Genomic DNA, 16,586 nt, shown 5'->3' with positions numbered 1-16,586 from the left:
ATTAAGTAGTTCAAATTTCCAAATCCAGAAGGTCCAACAAACACAAAGGAGTCAAGTTTTCAAGCCTAACATCCAAGAACATTTAAAATAGCTCTTAATTTATCACTATTTATAATTTACACCCTAGCTAGTTAGGAAAAATTATATTTTTAGCCCTATAATTTAAAGAACTGACATTTTTAGCGTGCATCTTTTTTACAATTTAGTTTGCAATTTTAAATTTTTAATTAATTAAATAGTTTTAATATATATATATATATATACGTTTGATCAGTTTCAAACTTAGGAAAATTCTTCATGGTCATAAGGCCAGGTCTTCTCGTAGACTTCTGGGGTAGAATTGAAGATGAAATTTTAGCAAGAATTAAGACCAATGACTTAGTCATATTGCCCTCAATCTCTCTTCCACTCAACGTATTCAACATATCCAAACATACTTTGAATCTTACCTAATTCCCATATTTATATCTGTCCGAATCCTAAATTTAACTAACCACAATCACACACAAGAAAAACACACACAAGAAAACCCTTTATCCAAGAAACATGGATGAAGGCTTAGCATTAGTGTTGTACGGCTGCAAGTTGGCCAAAGACCTGGAACAGAATCTGCCACATCTCGCACGCCACCCCGATACTCTCCTCATGTCTTGCGAAGACATCATTAGAGTTTTTACCAACGTTAAGGAGAGGTTAGTGTCTCGGGGCCAGACGAATGTTCCTAGGCAGCCACAAGAGCTGCAACGCCTCGATGATGACATTGGCGTTGGCATTCAAGAATGGTTGAGGTCGGGAATGGTGGTGGAACAGGAGCAGCCGTCAGGGCTGGAGTTCGTCGTTCGTGGATTGAGTGGTGGAGGGGACGCGGGCAGGAGTTTGAGCGGTGGCACAAGCCGGGACGTTCAACATCCCCTAATAAATGCACCGGATTCCAACAGAACTTCATCATCATCGCAGAGACAGAGGAGGAGGTAAGAAATTTGCTTTTCTTAGTTACCTGGAAATGTGTGTAGACAACTACATGCCTATGTTTTTGTTTTGTTTTGTTGTGCTTCAATGTTTTTGGGGTCTACGATGGGGACATCATCAGTTAAACATAACAATGCCATGTTTCTTTCTTGGAAATTTTGCTTTGAGTTTCCATGATGTTGGGAGGAAAGTATAATCAGCTGAGGTTGTGATATATTTTGATATAAAATAGGATTTGTTTTTGTAAGTTTCTTACTAAATATTGAGAATAATATAATCACATTAATTACAATTTTAAAGTATTTGAGGCCACTGTTTGCATGACGCTACTTATGTCAAACAAACATTCAAGAATTCTCTGTTTTATAAAATTTTACTCACCATCGTACTTGTTTACTGAAATTAGATTAAATATCAAATAAATTTACAAAAACTGTCGATATTACTTAATTCTTAATTACGATAATGAGCTAAGGTATCTTGTTCGCAACACCTCGCAATCTTGCACTTACAACTTTATTGATCGTGTATTCGAATCATGTCGCGAAGAAGTTAGGGAACTAGCAATGATCCTCCTCCAACTTACATATATATATATATATATATATATTGCTGACCATGTATCAACCATTGGATTTGCATAGTTAATGTGGATGTAGGGAACTAGCAATGATCCTCCTCCAACTTACATATATATATATATATATATATATTGCTGACCATGTATATCAACCATTGGATTTGCATAGTTAATGTGGATGTAGCTGATGATCCCAATTAAATGAATTTAATTATCCCTTTAATTTAATGAAAAAACAGAAAGGATGAAGGTGAGAAAATAGTGAAGAGGGTTCCTGCTCCTCAGATGGGAAATCTTGATCTTCCTCCAGAGGACGGTTACACGTGGCGGAAATACGGTCAAAAAGAAATTCTCGGGTCCAAATATCCAAGGTAAAATTTTTATCAAAAAATTATAATTTTAATCCCGTAAACATAAGAGTAGCACTTTCAATTCTGTACGAATTCATCTTCACATACAATTTTTTGATCATTTCAACAAAATTTCGGTCATTTTCGTCCTCAATGCAAAGAATTTTGAAAAAATTCATGACCAAATTGACAAAATAAATTCGTACAAGACTAAAATTGTCACCCCCAATATTTACATGTTTAAGATTATTAAATTCTGTTTATTTATTTAATTTTTATAATTACATAGATTTCCTTTTATCATATGGAAATTCAATATTATTACCATGCATGCATATAATGTTTCAAATATATGTAATAGTATTTATATATACATATATACATAATATATGGCCAAGTCCAATGGCTTGAAAGTGTCAAAAGCAACATGCTTTCCTTTTCGTGACTTGTTGAATTGAAGTCGTGCTCCGTTCACCCGACATAATTGTAAGAAAATTAAGGTAGTGTACATGGGCTGATGATATGCTTTCCGTATGAAAAGGAAATAATCGGGTTTTTGACTAGTTGAACAATATGAAGTTGACTTTTAATTAATCAAAGAACATGAAAAAACAAAACGGCCCATGAAATGAAAAATGTAGAGAAACTTTTTGTATGTATTATTGTGTTACTGAAAATAGATATATATCACGGAAAAGTCTAAGGCTCGTGCTATATATGATTATGTAACGTTTTTTTCGGATTGATGAATTTAAAAATAGAGATTTAATTGAATAATTTTATCGGAATTTACCCTTTTCGTCAATAAAAGAGTTTAAACTCCAACGGACAAAAGGATTAAAATTACAAAAATTAAAGAAATATCAAAATGCTATCTTCAAAAATTAAATACAAAAACACCAAATGATTTAAATTATGGGATAAAAATACATTTAAATATTTTGTGGAATATTGGTGAATTTCATAATCTCTATGTAGTCACATTGGTAATCATTTTCTTAAATACTTCTCTCATATTCAAATTCCATCCAAATATATGCAACCTAGAACTATATTTGGATGGAATAATTTAGATATGAAGGAATGATTTTTAAATTTTCTTTTTCAAATGACTCAATATTAAAAAAAATATATATTTTATGACATAAATCATAATAATTAAAAATTTAAAAAATTTTCTACTTTCAAACTCACCCATCCAAACATAACATAAGAAATTTTATGTCATCTCACGCTATAGTTCTTTCTTTTCATAGAACTTTTTTTTTTATTACTGCAAATTTCTTTTTTCTCTCCATCTCATAAAACTATTTCTTTTTATGTACTTGCGGGAAACGTATACAACAACAATTAATGTAATTAAAAAAAAAAAGCACAGAAAATAGAAAACCCTAATTCCAGAAATTATTTTGTTTTGAAAACTTCCAAAAATAAGAAACTATGTGAAGATAATTGAAGAATTATACAGGTAAAGTGGGGCTGAAGTGACATTATGTACAGGAGTTATTACAGGTGCACCCACCAAAAATTCTATGAATGCCCCGCCAAGAAGCAAGTCCAACGATTAGATGATGATTTCTTCACATTCGAGGTCACCTACCGGGACAACCACACCTGCCACATGTCTTCCACCGCCCCTTCCGCAGCCGTTCCAGTACCCGGGCCGCCCTTGCCACCAGCCACCACCACCGCCGTGCACCCCCCGGTACTACCCTTCTCTTCCTCCCTCCCTACTACTCATCATGACTGGCTCTCCATGCAAATCTTTCATGATCTTGGCGGCGTTTCCGCCGGCGGCAGCAGCACGGGAGCTGGAAGTTCCTCCGCCCCAAGGTTCCCGGACTACCAGCTGCCGGTGGCGGATATGGCTGAGACAATGTTTAATTCTGGCAGCACCAGCAGCAATAGCATGGATCTCATTTTCTCGTCCATGGATGACAAGTGGGATTCAGAAGAAAAGAAAGACTGAATTAATTAATTGTCAGATAATAAAAAAAGGAAATAAAAAAAAAAAAGAGTAGTGATCTTGTAGCAAAAAAAGATTAATTATTAATATCTTATTAGGTAGATAATTATTGACCTCTAATTAATTAGTAACTTTGATAATTAAACACACTCATACATATTAATTATACCCTTCAAGTTTTATTTTCCAATTATTTCTTACCTAGATTTATTGTATGTTTTGTAGTTGATTTGATTCATTATTCAGTTTGAAATTGACAATTAATATAACGTTGCTAGATAGATATAGTTGTTCCTTGTAATATTTTTGTTTGATGAATAATGTAATAATTTGTATTCAAAATTTGAAATTTAAAAGTGATTTATCATTTACATATGTAAAACTGAGCTAATTGTTAATAGTGATTTTTTTGTCTATATATACTTCCGACTATATATAAATTTTTTGTTGGTGAAAAATTACTCATATCGACTTTTCTGTCATTTTTCAAAGAAATTACTTTCTAAATGCAAATATCTTGGTACATTTTCTATCCCTTACAAAATTGAAAAGATTGGAATAAAAAAAGCTATGTGTGATTTGGGTGCTTCAATCAATATTATGCCTCTTACTATCTATAAATTTTTGAATATTGACCCATTGAAAGAAATGAGGATTGTTTATCGATTTGCCGATCGCTCCGTAGTTTACCCCAAAGGAGTTCTTGAATATGTACTTGTGCAAGTTAATGAATTGATCTTTCATGCTGATTTTTATGTGCTTAATATGACGGGGATAATTCTCCCAATTCTACATCTATCTTGCTAGACAATTCCTTAAAGCCTCTAAAATCAAAATTGATGTTGATGCCAAAATTCTTTCTATAGAATTTGATAATGAGGTTATGAGTTTTAGCATTGGTAGTGTCACACAAAATTCTAATGATATGCATTCTGTTTTTCTCATGGATTTTATTAATCCTTTGGGATGACAAAATGCTATGTTCGATGGTGGGGAGCATTTAAGATGACAATCAACAAAAGTCTCACCTCGAGTCCAAGAACTTAAAGAACAAAGTTTTTCATAAAAAAATAAGTTCGAGGAAGAAGTCATCCATGGACCATCAAGTTCTTCTAAATCGACACCGTCACCAGGTATACATAGAAGAAGTGGATTTAGAGTGTCCAACTCATTTAAGTTGAGGCACAACAACGTTTAGCAAAAAACGTTAAAGAAAGACGTTTCTTGGGAGGCAACCCATGCATTTGTTTTCTTCTTCTTCTTCTTCTTCTTTTTTTTTTTTTTTCTCATCTTGCTTCTCGTGAGTGTTATGCCATCACTAATATCGATTTTTGCAGGTTTGTCAACATGGGTGGGATGGTCGAGAAAGGACATTTCCTCTTCACTTCAAGACCTGATTTGGGATCAGATAAATGGGTGGAGGGAGAAGACACTATTTCAAGCTGGTAAAGGGGTCCTACTAAAAGTTGTTGTTTAGGCTCCCAGATAGGCTACTTTAGGAGATTGAGTAGATGGTGGTTGGGTTTTGGTCGGACAATAAGGAGATGAGATAGACACATTGGCTAACATGGTCCAAGATGTGTGAGTATGGTTGATGAGGGGTGGGGTTTCAGTAGTAGTAGTGTTTTAGTGAGGCTTTGTTGGCAAAACAAGCCTAACGTGTTTTAATTGAAGACTCATATTCTGATGGGCTGGTTGTGGAAGGCCAAATACTTCCCAAGCACCTCAATCTTGGAAGCATGGGCCAGCTGGAATGCGTCATTTACATGGAGGGTACTTCACCATGAGCTGCACCTTTGTGTTTGGGGTTTTGGTGGCCGATTGGGGATGGGTCTGAAATTCAAATAGGGGTAGATTGAGAGCTTCTACATCCTTTTTTATCCCATCCTATCATCGCATTGTTGGACCACTGGAAAGAGGCAACGATAGATACTCTCATTGATCCAACAACGGGGGATTGGAACAAGAGGACACTTCAGGAGGTCTTTTGGAGGAGGATGTTGTGCAGATTTTGAGCATTCCCCTCAATAGCTTACATCGAAGCGCTTACTATGTGGCAATGCTCCTTAAGGACCGACATCTTCCATCCTTTTCTTCTTAATTTCAAATTGGTTCTGTTGGCACTCTATCTGGCATGCGAACATTCTCCTAGAGGTGAAGGGGTTTTGTTGGCGTGCGGGAAAGGATATCTTACCTACAATGGTTAATTTGGAGCAGCGGTTACAGATCCTAAAGGGGAGCTGTCCTTCTTGTGGTTGCTTGCCTGAGTCAAGAGGTCCATGCTATCTATAACTGTGGGCATGCACAGTAGAGTGGCTGATAACTTTGCAATTATAATGATTTTATAGCAATTTAATCTTCCTTTTTTAAGCCAAAATATTCCTAATTATGTGATTTTATTGCATATTCAGCAAAAAGGAAGATTACAAGGACGTTTCTGCAGAATTGACAAAGCGTGCCCACGCTTAATGGAGTAGTCAACTCGGGATAAGAATAAGCACGAACGATTCTCCTAAGAGATAAAGGAATCAAGTGTTTAGATTTAGAAAGGATTCTTTTAAGCTTATCTTTTGTAATCTTTTTACCTTTTTAGAGTTTATCACATATCTATCCCCCCACTACGTCTAGATTCGTAGGGAAACTTTTTAGTGTGTTCTTCCATTAACATGTCCGGCTAAATTCCTTATTTTCTGGTTAAGGTATGGTGATTGCTTGATTTTCATTATGTTGTGAGATCTAATCTGCGTTCTACACTTGTCAAGCAAATATTCATGTTATTCTCTGTGCTTTAATTACAAACGTCTGATTTATGAATAATTCGGTCGGTTGTTCATTATCAAGAAGGTTTGCTTAGCTAGTTGAACTTTATAAATCCGTGTAATTGTTTATTTAGTTCAATACTTAGTGGCAACGTAGCATGATTAGTTATGTCACAGTATTTAATTATGTTATGGGGAATGCATGATCTAGTTTAAACGAATTGTCCTCGTAGGAGTTTGTTGATTAGAATCAGGCCTTTCTAATTCTTAATGTTGTTAATAGATTAAATCTTGTGGACGTTCCCAGGGTTGTCTGTTAATTAGGGATCTAGCCAACGATCGTACCTTGGCTGACGAAAAGGTAAGGAAAGGTGAGGTTGTTAGGTCGTACCAACACTATAACTGATTTATTTGTTTACGCATGTGTTATTCTTGTATCAATGATCAACTCACAAGAATCAAGCATGATCCTAGCCTTAACCGGAAAATCTCTCTCTTGTATCTTCGTCAGGTATTTTTAATTATTTATTTAGTTTTTGATTATTTCTTTTTACCATCAAATCTCCCCCCATTATTTTCTATTTCTCTTAAAGAAATTAACTTAAAGCCAGTCCTTGTGGATTCGACCCTACTCCCACTTTCACAAGTGCTGTAGGAATTATTTTTGGTGACTTCGACACTCATCAGTGGCTCTTATCTGAACTGCGCTAGGGCTCAATTGTCAGTTGGGCGCCTCGATTCTTGAGTGGTAGGGTGAGATGCAATGATGTTTGATAAGAGGTGTTTCTTCCTGATGGTGTGTTGGGCAATCTGGTACGCAAGGAATCAACGACTTCATGGGTTGAGGGTAGTGGACTCATTAACTATCGTGGCTATTGCGAGGAGGCTCCTATCGGGGTTTCAACAAGTCATGGACGATCTTAAAGGTGGTTAGCGGATAGTAGCAAGGGAGACCTTGGTGGAAGCCGCCTTAGATTGGTACGATCCAAATTAGTTATTATGGGCCGTGTTCGATAAGGGTGGAAAGTTTGGTACCACGGTTGTGGTTTGAATGAAATCGAGTCTATTCAGGCATATGGTTGATGCAAACATCGAGGAAGGAGTTTAGAACAAGCGGAATTATGGGCGGGGAAGGAGGTTGTACAGTTGGCTCTTAGCCATGAGTGGCATCGAGTTGACTATAAGGAGACTGTCAAATCATTATTCAACAGCTTGTCTCGCCAAAGTTAGATTTTCCGAAACTAGGCATTATCGTGTCGGAAGTCCATGTTACACTTTCTATTGGTTTTGTTTCATTTTAATTCGTTCCTAAACTAGGTAATAAGGTAGCTCATTTTCTTAGCTAAAAATGCAAACTATAACAATTCTAGAGGCAATGTTTTCATATCTGGACCAGAGATTGAACTAGGCAAGTTACTGGATCATCTTTCCGACCATCGAATCGGATTAGAAGAGGTGCTCTTTTACCTCGACCTGTTTTGCGGCTACTTCTGGCGGATTGGATTAGCTAATATATTTCACTTTTCCCATCAAAAGAAGCAAGACATCGTTGTAAGTACTAAGGTAATTTAGAACCTTAGATATGAAAAAGGACAAAAACATCCCTCCATTGAAAATGACAAGTGGCAAAACACCACTAGGGTTGCCCTCCACCTTGTCACTAGCTACCTGACAGTGACACTATTATTATTAATTACAGATAACATTATATATAATTACCAAATTAAATAATTGTACCTAACTACCGACTGCATAAGTATTAATTAATTATCTAAATCTATCCAAAGTACATGATTAATAATTATGGTACGTACCCTTTTACTTGATTACTTATATATATTCAACTTGTTTATTCAATCAAATTCTATTAATTCTAAAATTATTGTTATATAATAATGGTGCTTTTATTTTAATGAGGATCCAAAAGTTCTCAGGACTTTTATTTAATTCTAATATATATATATATGTAAGTTTATCCAGAGGATTTAATTATTATAAGATGGCGAAATTACAATATATCTCATAGGATAGAGTTTGACACTTTCAATTTTTTGTTTTATGAAAACTTTTTAAAATAGTTTTAAAATTAGAAAACTCATCACAATTAGTCTCATAAACCCCGTAAAATAAAGAACTAAATGTGGCGACTAGTCTCAATTTTTGGAACGATTCTAAAAATTTCATGAGCTAGAGGACGAAATCTGTCGAGTTTTTTTTCTCAATTTTGAGACTATTTTAAAATTTTTGTAAAGTATCGACTAAAAGTATAATTTTATATGTCCCTGTCCATATTGAATTTTTAATTTTAAACTTTATTGTATCTTCTTTTGTGGTTAACTAATATATGTGATCACTTGATGTATTCTACATTATGCGCAAGTTTTTGTGTCGAGGGGGTGTTATTTATAATTTTAAAGGGTGAGAAGTGTTTGTGTAATTAGATTTAATCTCAGAAAATCTCGTAACTTAAATATTATTATTTTCGTTGTTGTTGTAAATTTACGATTAATTCATTTCTTGTTTCTTTCTTGTTTTATAGTGACTCAGATTTCAATTTGTATGCACACTACATAATATAATTAGTTTAATAGATAATTATTAAGTGTGGCACATTTTATGTATGTACATAATTTTTAAAAATGAATCATAATAAAATATTCATATAATATATATTATTAGTATTTATAGTTTAAAAAATACCTAAAAATATATATTAATATAAATATTTTGGTTTATTAAAAAAATGACAAATAAAGATAATAAATAATGTAGAAAAACTAAAAAAATTGCATGAAAGAAAATGACCATCAAAAGATAGTTATGAAAAACTATGATAAACGAAAAAGTTCAGAAATAATTAATTAATTAATTTAAAATTTTAAAAATAAACAACATACCAAAATTAAGTGACACCAAAGGGTGTAATATGTAGCAATTAAATTAGGGGGATAATATGTAGAAAATTTAGGATATGATCTGTCCCATCTTTGCAACTTGAGATGTAGTACTGGTGAAGAGTTGGATGTGGAGTGATTGCACTATGTACATGTACGTGGCCAGCCATTGCCGCCCAATCAATTCTCCGTACCCTTCCCTTTTTTATTTTGGCAGTATTTTAGATGTGAACTTAACATCGTTAACACGTTCGCGGTCGTAAATTCCAAGTTGTGAGTTTCAATTTTATTGAACGTGTGGTATTTATCTTAATTTATATAAGGAATATGAGATATAATATTTTTCGACTCATAATTTTGGGCTTTTTTACTTTTGATTTTATTGGTTATAAAATTCTCACTTTTGGTCTTATAACTTAAAAAAATATCACTTTTGGTCCCGTGACACCTTTTTGTTAACGAAAAATGTCACGTGATTGTTAAGTGCATGCGACCAAAATATTACTATTTAAAAAGTTATGGGATCAAATATTACTATTTTCTAATAATTTTATTAAAATTCCTATTAAGGTCATTTTTTAAACCTATTATTATGCTATATTTTCAATTTTTTTAAATTTAAAAAAATACATACATATTTAATAAAATTACAGAAAATGCAGAAAATTTCAGAAAACTATAGAAATTTATAGAAAATAAAAAAAATTCAGAAATTATGGAAATTTTTCTAAAATTACAGAAATTAAAAAATTTCAAAAGTTATTAAAAATTTCTTATTTTTTTAAAATTAAAAAAATAAAAGAAATTTCAGAAATTATGAAATTTTTTTACATTCATACATGTATGCAATTTGCAATAAATTTATATATTTATAAATGTTAGTATTACAATGATGTAACTGTCATCTTACAGTGTTTAACTGGATGTGTTAATCAGATCGTCAAAATTAAGATCCAACTGTTAGATATGATCACACTTATGAAAATATCCATTTGGCCAAGTTGTAGCCTTATTGGGTATACGGATTTCATCGTATCGTTCCTAGAATGTAATAGTGATCATTCAAATCGGTGTATATTTAAATATGGCCATGTGATTTAAAATCACACCGTCTGATATGATTTAATGGACACGTTCTTGTATATGGTATGAATTGAGTGCCCGGATGTAAGGATATCGTATTTTTCAATTTGAATATTTGAAATGGCTCATTTTTTTTTTAATTACTTTTGTAACAGCATGTGTAATTTACCTTGTAACGGCTTTTGTAACAATATTTGTAACGACTAATCGAATTTATAATTCACACCATTTTTTTAATCTTGATCTAAAAAATATTAATTTATAATGGCTTTTGTAACGGCCAAATATAATTTGGCCGTTACAAATCCCATTTTCCCCATTTTTTCGTCTTCATTTGGAATGGCCATTGTAACGGTTTCTTACTAGTTTGGCCGTTCCAAGGTTAGATTATTTTGTATCAACTTTTGTAACGGCCTTTAGAACTCTTCATGTTCTGTTATTTTGTAATGGCTTTTGTAATTGCCTCTAATAAAAAATTCATTCCAATTGTCACGATTTTTGTAATACTATTTTTCTGTATGCGCTTTTTTCCACTATCATTGTAACGGCTCCTTATTTTACCTAAAAGTCAATATAAAAAATAGAGAAAAATCGTAACGACCAATAAATTGTAATAATTTTATGCACACCACATATTTGTAATGGTTTTAGTAATAATCATGGCCGTTGCAAAATAAATACATTTTTATCACCCCCTCAATGACGGCAGCACATCCAATCCGTTACAATGGCCATTACAAAAAAGCCATTACAAAAAGCATGTACTTTTGTAGTGTGCATTTTTTAGGCAAAAATGGACCCAAAATTTTAATTATTTAAAGTTAAATAACTAAATTGCGAAAATCAATTCGTGAAGGAACAAAATTATCACCCACTAAGTGATATGTTTGGTCCAACAAAAAATAATTTTTATAATTTAGTTCTATAATTTTAAAATTCGGTAATTTTCATCACCCCTAGCCAGAAAACCGCAATTATAAAAATCATATGTCCGATCAAAAAGAAATAAAATTATCAAAATAAATTTATACAGGATTAAAATTGACAATTCATAAATTAGATGAGAAAAATTACAATTTTCCCTTTCATCTTCACACGTCTAAAAGAAAGATGGATGGCCAAGGGCCCACCCATTTGATCCAAGGGCTGATAAAAAAACCCCTCTATAGCACCCAAATAGTAATTATCCCCCCTAAACAAAACCCTAGGGCCGGCTATGGATTTTGCTCGATTCTTTTTTTTTTAATTATTTTTTCTTGGTACTAAATTAGACAAATATTGGCAACCGTTAGTGGCCAAGTTGAGCAATGATGGCAGTGATGGGTAGCTGCAACTTGCATGCATATATATATATATATATATATATATATATACATATATATACTCTTTTAGTATATTTATTGAAAGAGATGGTCGATTTATATTAAACGTTCGTTTGGTCCTGTGATTGAATCGATCAAATGTACATTTTTGAGCGCGAACATAATTTTTTATACCCTTTGGCCCTTTTATTTAGAATCATGTTTTGCATTAAATTATACCAAAATTATCTTTTAATTTTACATCGCGATTATTTTTCGTCTAATTACCTTATATCTATTAAATTCTACGAGATCACTTGCCGTGAGGTTATTTTTCACTTTAATTATGGTACGTAGTTGTATAGGAATTATTAAAATTATGAATCCAAACGCGACAATTAGTGTTCTGAAAAGTAGTAATTTTCATAATCAATTATGCAATGACACAAGTCAAATTTGGACTAATGAATATAAATTAAATTATCTGCATATATATTTAATAAATATGGTAAGTTTTAATTTATATGTTAGTTAAAAAGAATAACTTTTTTATATAAATTAAGAAAGAAATATACTATAATTGAAGATAATGATTTGTAATTTCTACGAGAAAGAAATGAGGGTTCGTGTGTAGTGATTTATGGTAAGAAGAAAATAAATAATTGCGTATTAAGAATATCAAGAAAATATAAAGTTCATATTCGAAGGGTATCTATAAATATCGAGAAAAATATAATTTTAATTCTATAACTTAATAGATGATAACTTAGATCATATACGTAATATTTTCGCAATATAATCTTGTAATTTTATAATTTAGTCATTTTTCCAGCCAATTTGACCGAAAATTTACTTGTGATTTGTGCATAACTCAATTATATTAAGAATCCTGGTTGAGAAAACACTAACATGGCCAAAATTATAATGTTACAGGATGAAATTGCGAAAATTAATTTTGTGTATGACCAAAAATACCACCCCAAGACATAAGGCTAAAATTACATTATTTTGTTATATATATCATATCATTACATGTTTATTGTGTAATAATCACATTAATATTTAGTAACACAAAATGTGTATTATCACTATATTTCTATCATCACTCAAGGGGTACTGTTAAAAGTAGTTTTGCTTTTATGGTAAAATAAGTATATAGTAGCGAAAGTTGTAATTTAATTTTATTTTAGAAGCAAAACACTAAAAAAATTATTATTAGCTTTAATATTAGTGGCTATGGATAAAAAATTATTAAATGAGTATTATTAACTACGGTTTAATAAAATTGATTTAAAAAAATTATTTTTTCCATTATGGCAAAAATTATTTGCCATGGCCTTGTAGCCATGATAAATGTTTTAGCCACCCTCGCAAAATACACGACCAATAACCATTATATAGCCATAGTCAATAACTATTCGCTACGACTATTTATTTCTAACAATGACAATTAATCGTAATTAAATATTATAATTCTTCTAGTAGAAGCCGTAAAATGAAAACACTATTTTTAACTTATTTTCAACAAATATCTGTAATTCACAAAAATATTTGTGAAGACTTCCAATTTTTAGGAAAATAATTAAGTAAAATTATTATTACAACAAAATGAAATATTTACTAAATAGTATATATATGAATATATATATATATATATATAGCAGAAGCTCAGTACAGGTCTTCAAAACAGTGGAAATATATTGTCTATATCACCAAGTTGATCAACCTCCAGATCAAGCCCATACAACCCAGCAGTTTGATCATCAGATGAGTGATGAAAACCAGCTGAAGCCACTTCTTCTTGATAGGAGGAGCTTGTGATCATGGTGGTCCATACGGGCTTATAACCAGACGATTCCAGCCCCATGAATTCTTGCCATGGATCCTGCAGCAACGATGATTTCGCCTGATCATCAGACAGATCCTGATCCTGATCCTGATCCTCACTTAGGTTATCTTCTTTGTAGAGTTCTTGTTTAACTAGATTTGTTGGGGTGTGATCCTGTGCTTTCGGTGCTTGAAAACTGATCAGATTGGGTTCCACCGGATCTGAATCGATGATGAGATGTGGAGCCCTTGGTGTTTCCTTGCATGTATGGTTGCTGAAGTATGTGGTCTGATACATGACGGGATCCTCTTTGATTCTCTGCACCTGTTTTGTAGCTTTGCAGCCTTCATACTTATGGGTGCACCTGTAATAGCACCTGGTACAACACAAAACCCCAAAGAACTCAATTATTACACTTGCAAAAAAGAGATTAGCACAAAACAATCAAGTGATAATTTTAATATTGTCGTTCATCATTTGTACTTAGAAACAAGAATTTTATTTTATTACAATAATGAGTTCTATATATATAATATTGATAGTGAAAAATATTTTATAAAAGCTGTCATCAGTAAGAATTAATAACAAAAACCTTTTTTATTATAAAGTTATCACTAAAAACAATTAGCAACACATATACATTAGTAAGAATCCAGAGACTGTGTTATCACTAAATTGTCAGTATAAATAGATTACTATAATTGTATATAGTGACAATATTGCGTATAATTCTTATTGTCAATAATTATTCTGTGATAAGATCAAAATTCTTGTCATTTAACACACATTTTTTAGTAAGAATTTTGAGATAATTAACACTCAACATTTTATCACTAATATTATCTTTTGTTGTAGTGTTATGCCAGATATGAATATATATATCATAGAGTGTGATAGACAATACTATGTAAATGAGCTGAAAAACATCGTTTGATATGTTCACATATATATATATACATAAAAAATTCTTATCCAAATCAGATCGTCAAGTAGAACCAAACCATATTATGCGTTCTGGTGTAATCAAATCCTATTTGAATTAGAATTTTCCGTTCATATACACATACTAGCCCTATTGTCCTAATGTATTATAATGCATTACCTTGGATATTCAGAATTTAAGATGACCTTTTGTCCATATTTTCGCCATGCACACCCATCTTCCATGGTTGAAGACACTGTCACCCTAGAATCAGAAGTCCTCCTGCAAATCCGTACGCAATTAGTCATTTCTGTAACAGTTTAAACTTTTAGATGAAGTGACCGATTAACAAACATGTCGAGCAAATTCAGACTTAATGATTGATTACGTGTGAAGTTAGTTATAAGTTTATGTCTTAGTTACAAACTAATGATTAAAACAGTCGCGCACTGAATAAGAACAGTGGATGATGTTTGAATCAAGACAGTGATGGAAGTGGTAAGGACAACATGATTTGCAGCTAACTAAGATGCGCTTAATTATATAATTCGTTCAAGTTCGATCAAAAAAATTAAAGTTTTGTAAAAGTGTGGTTTCATTTACGGACATTATAAGAAAAAACATAGGCAAAAGCAGCTTCTTCTTTTGTTTTATCCTTTCAAGTTGCCTTGACACCTCTTTCGGACAGACAACTTGATTGTCTCCAATGTCGTACTGAAATTAAAAATAGAAAAAAGAAAAAAAAAGAAAAAGAAAAAGTCTATATCTATCTATATATATATATTAATTTAATTTTTAGATATTTTTGTGGGGATGAATTGATTCAAGAGGTTGATCATGAAACCTTATTTTTTAAGAAAATTAAATTAATTATTTATATTATTATTGTGGTGATGATAATATATGTATATATATGTGTATATTTATACAGCAAGCTCACCTCCTCTTGTAACAACCTCTCCGATCTTTGACCCCAGGCTTCTTCTTGCTCTCACCGGAGCAGGAGGAGGAGCCGCCGGAGTCAACGGCGGGGATCTGGGCTGAGCCGACGACGTCGACGCGGGAACTCAGCACGGACAGACTCTCGGAGAAAGATCTGAAGATCTCAACGGCGAGTTGCTCGGCGGAGACGGGGTCTTGATGGCTGCGAGGATCTTGCAGAAGAGCCCGAAGTCGGGTCGCCGTGTCTCTGCCCTTCAACAGCTCCACTACCATTAACCTTTTCCAGCTCTCTGCATGAAGAGTTTCAGTGTCCAAACAGCCCATTTTTACATAGAAATCGTAGGGTAGCTGCAGTGCGTGTTAGTGCGTGTTCTTGGGAGAGATCTGAGAGAGGGATAAGAGAGGGGCGAGGGTTTGGTTTCAGCTTGCTGCTCTTATTTTAGAGAGAGAGAGAGAGAGAGAGGAAATGTGGAGGTAAGTTTAAGGAAAATAAGAGGAAGGTAGAGAGAAAAAGAATCCCTTGGAACTGTTGGGAGTTTGGATAGAGCTTAAAACATGGATGACGTCATCGTGATGACGTCGTCTCATGACGTACTTCGTGCGCTGATGAGATGAAAAGTTTTGGGAGTTAGAAGATCTTGGCCGTTCCTCATGATCAAGATCATGATCTCCAGGGAAAGGTGGAAGGAGTTGCGGGTTTAGTGGTCCACCTTTCTAGATTTATGATTTTAAATCTGATTTGTTTTTGTTCTTTTCTCCATTTTTTTGGGGTTTATAATTATAATATTGGATAATTAAATGTAATTATAAATAAATTTTTGTCGTTTAAAAAATTACATTTAGTATTTTTATAATTTACTTTTATCTAACAAATAAATTCATCCGTTAGTAAAAATTTACCAAAATTACTGATATTAACAAAAAAATCAGCAAAAAATCTATATCAATTGACTTATTACTGATTTATTGCAAGCTAAATAAATCTTTCTACG

The 16,586-nt window shown here is 32.7% G+C and overlaps 2 protein-coding genes across 2 annotated transcripts; one reads left to right on the top strand and one right to left on the bottom strand.

Moving 5' to 3' along the window:
* On the top strand, nt 511-4,160 carry LOC105160965 (WRKY transcription factor 55). Its single transcript, XM_011078511.2, has 3 exons — nt 511-971; nt 1,789-1,920; nt 3,400-4,160. Exons 1-3 carry the CDS (start codon nt 547-549, stop codon nt 3,866-3,868), a joined length of 1,026 nt encoding a protein of 341 aa, XP_011076813.1. The 5' UTR covers nt 511-546; the 3' UTR covers nt 3,869-4,160.
* LOC105160789 (probable WRKY transcription factor 70) lies at nt 13,464-16,064 on the bottom strand. Its single transcript, XM_011078278.2, has 3 exons — nt 15,593-16,064; nt 14,833-14,934; nt 13,464-14,106 (listed from the first exon to the last, which is right to left on the bottom strand). The coding sequence occupies exons 1-3, from the start codon at nt 15,916-15,918 to the stop codon at nt 13,584-13,586; spliced, it is 951 nt and encodes a 316-aa protein (XP_011076580.1). The 5' UTR covers nt 15,919-16,064; the 3' UTR covers nt 13,464-13,583.

Source organism: Sesamum indicum, linkage group LG4, assembly GCF_000512975.1.
Source record: "Sesamum indicum cultivar Zhongzhi No. 13 linkage group LG4, S_indicum_v1.0, whole genome shotgun sequence".
NCBI classification, from domain to species: Eukaryota; Viridiplantae; Streptophyta; class Magnoliopsida; order Lamiales; family Pedaliaceae; genus Sesamum; species Sesamum indicum.
The sequence above is the reverse complement of the archived record's forward strand: the minus strand, read 5'-3'. Positions and strand labels throughout refer to the sequence as shown.